This window comes from Haemaphysalis longicornis, unplaced genomic scaffold (assembly GCF_048455015.1).
Source record: "Haemaphysalis longicornis isolate Haplotype H1 unplaced genomic scaffold, Haemaphysalis longicornis Haplotype H1 scaffold_3, whole genome shotgun sequence".
Lineage (NCBI taxonomy): Eukaryota > Metazoa > Arthropoda > Arachnida > Ixodida > Ixodidae > Haemaphysalis > Haemaphysalis longicornis.
In genome coordinates, this window is record NW_027526335.1 from 41,784,308 (window position 1) to 41,792,002 (window position 7,695).

The following is a 7,695-nucleotide window of genomic DNA, read 5'->3' on the forward strand; positions in this document are numbered from 1 at the left end:
CCTCGTGCACAGGCCCAAGCTGAACAGCATATTCATCCAAGACGAGGCCAGGCAGTATTCGAAGACCATCGGCACGGACACGTACGGGCGTCTGGTGGTGCTTGCCATAACTCTCTGGAACAAGGAAATCTTCTCTCTCAGCCTGCAGTACGACGACCGAAGCCGGATCAAGCACGCCCACACCAAGATAGGCAAGGACGGCGCCAGTCATTCGAGCAACTACACCTACACCGTCGACGGCTTTCTGGAAGAAGTGTCCGGAGCGCAGTCTTGGAGATTTATCTACGACATCAACGGGAACATGAAAAGCCTCTGGGAAGGACCGCGACAGATTTCCCTGCGACACGACGACGGGGACAGACTTATCGGCTACGGAGACATCGAGCTTTACCTCGTGGACGTCCGCGGCTTCATTGTACAGCGAGGCGAGGAGAAGTTCAAGTTCAACGCGATGGGCCAACTCGTGCACGCTTTTGAGTTGCACCAGTACGAGGTCCAGTACGTGTACGACGCGCAGAACAGGCTCATAGCGCGGAAGGATCACAGGGGAAACATCACCCAGTTCATCTACGCCGACCTTCAGCGTCCCAACGCCATCACCCATATGCACTACTCGAAGGACTCGCTCACGTTTGTTCTCGTCTACGACACACTCGGCCACCTAATTTACATGCAGCAGGGTAACAACAAGTTCTACGTCGCCTGCGACCACCTGGGATCTCCCGTGGCCGTCTTCAGCTCGGAGGGAACCATCATCAAGGAGATACAGCGAAATCCGTTCGGCAAGGTTACCTACGACTCGAACCCCGAGTTCTTCCTGCCCGTAGACTTCCAGGGAGGCTTGCGAGACCCAGTGACTCAGCTTATTCACTTCGGCGGGAGAGTTTACGATGCCCTCGGTGTCCAGTGGCTGACTCCTAATTGGGAGAGCATGCCGACGCTCCTGCAGAAGCCCTACGACATCCATCTCTACCGATTCCGCGGCAACGATCCCATCAATCCTGTGCAGTCGGATGACGGACATCTCAACGGTGAGTTTGGTAATCACACAGATCGGTACCTTATAATAAGATATCACATGTATTGCACCTATGGTTGCGTCTGTCAGACGTTTGTTAGACCCGAGTCCTGTAAAGTAAGAGCCACTAGATAAGCTAAGCTAAACTAGTGGCTTTATAATCAGCCTTTCAGAGCTGCCTTTCTCTCCGGGCACTCGCCGTGAAGCCGGCGGCAGTACATTTTTGCCGCCATTGCCTTCGAGGTATAAGTGATTTACTTCATAGGCGGGGTTTCACGAATTGGTCAGAGATTTTCTCCACAAGGACTACAAAGACTCGAACAGAGCATCCTTACTTACACCTCACTCCTTGAACCGTCTGACCGAATTGTTTAGGGCTTTTTATGCTTGGTGATATACAGTCATGTTCCGCAATTTTCGTGGCAAGGATTTGCGGGAAGCTCGCATGCCCGCCGGGGCTAGCCATCATTCAGGCGGAAAGTTCGCTCCGAATTTCTGTCTGCAATATCATCGCAGAGTCACACGTGACATTTCCTGTGGTGGAAGTGGCTCTTCAAGTCTTGTGAGTGAGGTCGTGTGATTGTTTAAAAACTTTCGAACATGGAAGAAAATAAAACGATGTTTGATTCAGGCTCGATGTGCATCCCGCGGTTTTATTGGGGGCGATCGATTATCTATTTGTATTTTCGAAGTCTTCGTGGTGTGTCGAAGTTCAAAAAGAAAAAAATGGGTAGTCGATCGCCCTTAGTCAAACATTGTTTGGACGAATTTTGATACATGGAGTTATTCTTGTCTTAACACCGAGAAACGCTCCAACAAAGATACGTGTGTAAACTGAATCCTTTACAATAAATTCAGCTACAGTTCTACTGTTCTTCTAGCTCTATCGGCCACAGCCGAAACGCGCTGCGTCCTAAGGTGTAGCGGTGCACGTGCCCTGACGTACCTTCCCTCACGTGGGTGTCGGCAGCTTCAGCGGGTTCTTTCTCGGCGGCAGAGTGGCAGGACGAAACCTATCGGCGCTTCTTAGTTCCTTTATCTCTTGGGTTCGGGCCAACACCATGTGTTGTCTGATAATGTTGTGCCGCACAGGCAGGTCGGTCAACACCTTCTAGATAAGGAAGCCTATACACTGCTTCCTAAATTCACTATTTCTCCACAGTTCATGAGCATCGTTGGCCATTTCTGGCAATAATGCTTCATTTTTGCATCCACAACGAGCAAAGTAATGCTTTCTGTGGCCTATTTATAATGTACCTCAATAACTTTTTTTGTTTGAAGTTTATCCCTTTCCCGTTCTTTTACCTAAGGGACTATTAATTATTATCCTAGTTGCTTTATCCCGAGCGTTTCGTTGCACTAATCCCATTTGTCTTGTTATCCTCCCTGTGCAGACCTGCCAGCCTGGATGGCAGCGTTGGGATACGACATGCGGCGCGTAATGGTCGCGCCGCAGACCAGGTGCGCCACCGAGACACGCGTCGGTGCGCCTGTGCCAGAGGTGGTTCCCGTCATCTCCGGACTCAGCTGCATGGCCGACATCGTGCAGGCCGAGTTCTACCGCTTCTCCGCCGTCCCAAAGACGGCAGTGAAGCTGGACAGCAGCAGCTTCCAGCGCAACATCAACTCCCGCATCTCCAACCTGCCCTCCGTGCTGGGCGACGGCATCCTGCTGTCCCGAGGCGACGCCCACCGCGCCTCCGTGCACGTCGTCAGCGAGTCGAGCCCCATCCTGCGGGACGTCATGGTGGCCATCTTCAACGACACCCTGATGGTGGACATCCACTTCTCGTTGCACGGCCAGGACTCCTTCTTCTTCGTGCAGCCCCAGCTCTCCAAAGCGGAAGAGGACTGGGTGCAGCTGGGACGCCTGGGAACCATGTTCAACATCACCAAGCACGTCGTCGAGAGCGAGGGCTCCGGAGGCTCCAGGGGACAGGTGGACATCCGGATGCACAGCACCAGCGTCGTCCTCAACGTGCGCTACGGGACGTCACTCCAAGAGGAGCGCCACCGGCTCATGCGCCACGCCCGCCGCCGTGCCGTCGACGACGCGTGGACCCAGGAACTGGAGCTGGTCAAGAACGGCCACAAGGGCTCCAACGACTGGACCAAGGGCGAGCGCGAAGAGCTGATGGCCACGGGAATGGTGGCGCGGTACTTTGGCACGGACGTGCACGACATTGAGAAGTACCCCGAGCTCGCCGACGACCCCAGCAACGTGGCCTTCCGCAAGGAAAACTCCAGAAGACGCAGGGGAAAGACGCGCCGCACCCGACTCAAGGCTAGCGCCTAGGCTTAACAAAGCTCGCATTCCTAACGCAGAAGATGAAGGCCTCTCTATTTTCAATTGTCGTGTTTGCCTGTTGTGTGCAGTGACGCCGCGGAATTCAACGCCACAGCTGGTGCACGCCGCGAGAACAAATACAAAACGGCAAAAAAGAGACTCGCACCGCGGGGACCTAGTATCGTCGCCCCTGGCATCGCTCTGTCCCGACCGCTCGTGAGAGTGTGACTGAAGGAAATACTCTGTTTTTGTTACTGTTTTTTGTGTTTTGAAAACAGGTGCGCTGGCAGCACTTGGCTCTGTCACTACTAGTCCACTGAATTCCTCGGCGTGTATACGGTTTTTTTTTCTCCGTTTAATGCGCACACACTTCGCCCGAGAAGCACGCGAGGAGTTTTTCGGGCTCAGCCGTGTCGGCGCGCTTTCTGTGACTAATGTAAGGGGCCTGCAAGTGTTTCCGCGTAAAAAGGTCTCACTTGTGTTTCCACGGCGTGCAATTTCCTTCTTATTTTTGTAATATATATATAAATGTATGTATGTATATGTTGTTATTCTCATCTCACTGAAGGCTCATTACGTCAGCGTTCAACTGCCATATTTCCGGCCTGTTCCCACGCTCAATTGCACTCTTATTTTGCCTACAGCTTCACGAGGAAAACAAAACAAAAAGGTGGTGACATTTAGCACGATGGGCATTCTCTGCAAATGAGCCGCATTTGTTTCTCTTTTTGTTTTTTGCGTTTGTACATACGAAAAAAAAAAAAAGCCAAGTGTCCCCGATCCAGTCCGTGCGAGAACAACGTGTTGTTTCGTTTCACTGATGTGCTTCGCTGCCGCGAACGGCAAGACAAACTCTCGGTCCATTTTCAGGGTATTTCGTGCCCTACACTCGCTGTGTCCTTCGGACAACACGAGACAAGGGCACTTTGTACATTTCCTTCTCACGTGATTTCGTCGATGTCAACTGAGCTCTCAATCGTCGCGAACAGTCAAGTCGTTTTCAATAGGCGTGAATGACCGTCGTCTGACCGTGGTGCTTTTCGGGATCTCGTGGGTTCCCCGTTTTCGTTCGTATTGGTTTCCTTGCTTTTGTTGCGGCTTTTAGCGCCCGCGCAAATACGGCAAGCTGTGTGTGACTGTGAAGAGTGATGCGTGTACCTAAGCGTGCCGGTTTACTTTTTTTTTTCATCCCTTTTTTTTTAATGAAGTGCCTTAAATGAGAGCGTCCTTTTCATTTTTCCTCGTTGCAAGTTTCCTACTCCCCTGCCTTCTCAGCCTACGTACACTCTGCCGCCCTTTTCACTCCTTATACCGTTCCTTTCAACGGCGTATGTGCGTCCTGTGTTTCTCCCCTTAGTGTAGTCCCACTGCCTGTGTCCCTAACCACTCGGTGTTGACAGAGCTTTCTGTACGTCGACGTAGTCCAAACTTGAAGCCTTCGTACGAGCATTCTGTAGATGACTCACTCGTTCCTCAATGCCGCCGTATACGAAGAAAGCACTCTGGAATGTCTAGAAGTGTTACCAAACGCTCGATCATTGGCGTAAGTTTAGGTAACCCGTGACCAAAGTGCTCTCTGGTTAAGTTTTAAATTTGCGTTTTCGCGAGTGGATCGGAGGGTGCGAATCATCACAGACGCTGTTTATCAAGGGTGCGGAAAAAAAAACTTCAGCACAAGAGTGACGTTGTTGAAGCTGTCAAAACAGTTTGCCTCAGGTCACCGTTTTAACAAAGCACGTATATTCGCCGCTATCCGCACGTTGCCGCGTCGACGTACCGCGCGGCTGACGGTCGTGAGAACAATCTGCGGGCGCCCGTACCGTGAGTGCTCTACAGTTATTCGTAAAGCGGGAAGGAATGAGAGATCTTTGGGAGGAGGCACCGAACCGCTCCCGGAGTCAAAACCCCGGTTGTGGAACAAGTTGTCGCTTGGAGGTGCCAAAAGCCGCGGTCTCTCAGTTGGCGGGAGAACGCGATCTTGGAGCCGGTTCTTGTTGATGTGTGCGTGTGTGTGTGTAAATTTGTGCGTCTGTTGTGGCTGCAAGTGGGCTTCTCGGTTCGTGGCTGGAACCAAGATGACGGTGAGGAGGACAAACTCTAGAAAAGCAGGTGAAAAAAAAGAGAGAGAGAATACGTACCTTGCCATGATGCTTGTCGGTGTCTCCTTATTGTGTGCTACGCGCCGTCTCGTATGTCATCGTCCTAAAAGAAAACTCCTCCGCAGCCGGCATCGCCTCCCGAGCGTGACGGCGTGGAGGGGGACGGAAGCTGTACATAGAACTGATATATGAGACCGTGTGGCATCTATATTCCGTGTGATAACACGACGTGGGATATGGCATGACTGTGAAGAGTCACGGCGAGATTATTGAGATTTGTACTTAATCTATACTCATAAAAGAATAAAAATGTTTACATACTCAAGCAGCATGGTTCTCGTCTTTATTTCCTCGCAGCATCGAGATGATGAAGCTACGGACTTCTCTGCTTGTTGTAATGTTTATCTTTATCTTAAGCCTGGTTATGTCCACTGCAGGACGAAAGCCTCTCCCAAGGATCTGCAGCCACGCCTATCGAGTGCCTGAAGGCCGACAGTGTGATTGTATAATCGTTAGGAGGTTTTTAGCAAATGTGCTCAACCAGGGTTGCTAACGCTGTAGGACGGCGCTTTGTGGCAGGTGGATACAGCGTTGCAATGTTTACGTTGCTTAAAAACAATCAGAGCGCGTAGCAAAATTATAGGGGGTTGAGGTATTCGTTATTAATGCACGTTTTCGTCAAAAACCAGGAGTGTTGTGGCGAGAGACAAACAACGGACATCTGCGACACTTGTGTTTTCCCACGGAGATGGGAACACGCATTTCACCGTTCCTACTCTCCAGGCTTGTTCTGGAACTGAACGAAATTGAGGCGCGAGTCTTCTCCTATGAGGAAAATCGTTACGCTTGCCGGAAGATGCAGCATCGCAGAGTACAATTCATGCATGTTGTGAATCTACGGTGCCACAAGAGTCCGTCTTTGCCGGGCCAAAAGCACTGCAGGTCGATTCTTCTGCACGAAGAGTTCCGACTTTCCAAAAAAGAAGGTCCACCGAAAAATGCAAAACTCAAATATCTCCAATTACAAGGTTAGTTTGCACCAACGAAAAGTTGGGACACCTCTGAGGGCATATCGCCGTCATCCCACCCGTCAGCAACCGCAGGGTGGTACTCGTTCTATACGCTCAAGATCGCAGGTTGGACTCCTGACAGGTGGCCGTTTCTATAATGGTTGCAAAAAAACTAAAACACCAACGTTCCTTTCCTCAGTAGCATGGCCTTGCAGGAACTCTAAAAGGCCTCACAGCTATATTACGGCATGGCAGCTCGTAACCAAGGCCCTACTTTGGCGCGTTAACTCCACCGCGATGGCCAGTAACCACTTAAATGGCCCAATGAAGCAAACTACAAGTTTCTTTTATTCAAAATATATGGTGTTTTATAGCGCCCCCAGTGCTTTTCCGGCAGCAAACAACGCTTTATTCAGTGATAAATTAGGCAATTTAAGCGCAAATGTTAGTCCTTCCGGTGAAGTGCGTTTCGTGACGTCTTCGATGATTATCCAGGACAGTTACTTAAAGAAACGTTAGTATGTTTACTAGGGCTGCAGCGAACAGCAAAACGCCTTCTTTACCGTCAGTACTCCTAAAGATGACGTTACAATGCCGTTGAGCACCGCTGTCCGCGCACACTTTGTTTTTGACCGAATGTGTGCCTGGCTAATTTTTGTTACGGTTGTTATTAATGTTTCGTGAAACATTGGGTATCCTCGACAAACAACGTAACGTAAGAAAACGCGCTTATGCCCCTTGGCCAGTGAAATCTCAACGCGTCGTACGGCTGTGCAGCTATAACCAGCATAGTGCGCGAAGTACGCAGTGCGCACTGGCGCTTTTATGTTTGTGTTCATTCGTATCTTCCACTGTTTACCACGCTATTGTTACTGCTATTAAAGTAATGGGCGCAAATAGCTCGTTCTGCAAGCTTACAATGTTTGTATAATTTCGTTGAATTTTGTCGGTCTGAGCAAGTCGCAACGAGCTGTCCATATAACTTTAGTGCGGAAGTAGCTCTGTCTTTCTCATTATACAGCTTGTTTGGGTGAAGTCTACGTTAAAAGTGGAGTTAGGGCTATTCCGACTAGGCAATCTTTGGAATGAATCAAACTTGCATTTTGTCTGCACGGCCTCTTTAACAGCCAAGATATCAGCGGCTGTACAGAAATTGAGGAGATCACAAGACATGTGTGCAGGTCAACGCGGATTGATCCGGAGGAGGAATAAATTAATCCGGAGCCTAAAAAAGACCCCTAGCCCCGAACCGTAAGACGAATGCTATCGTATAATTTATTC

At 50.2% G+C, this 7,695-nt stretch overlaps 1 protein-coding gene across 1 annotated transcript; it reads left to right on the forward strand.

Moving 5' to 3' along the window:
• The first annotated feature begins 6 nt into the window (after positions 1-6).
• LOC144174325 (teneurin-m-like) lies at positions 7-5,729 on the forward strand. The gene is made up of 2 exons (XM_077702964.1): positions 7-1,031; positions 2,413-5,729. Exons 1-2 carry the CDS (start codon positions 302-304, stop codon positions 3,312-3,314), a joined length of 1,632 nt encoding a protein of 543 aa, XP_077559090.1. The 5' UTR covers positions 7-301; the 3' UTR covers positions 3,315-5,729.
• Positions 5,730-7,695: the final 1,966 nt, after the last annotated feature.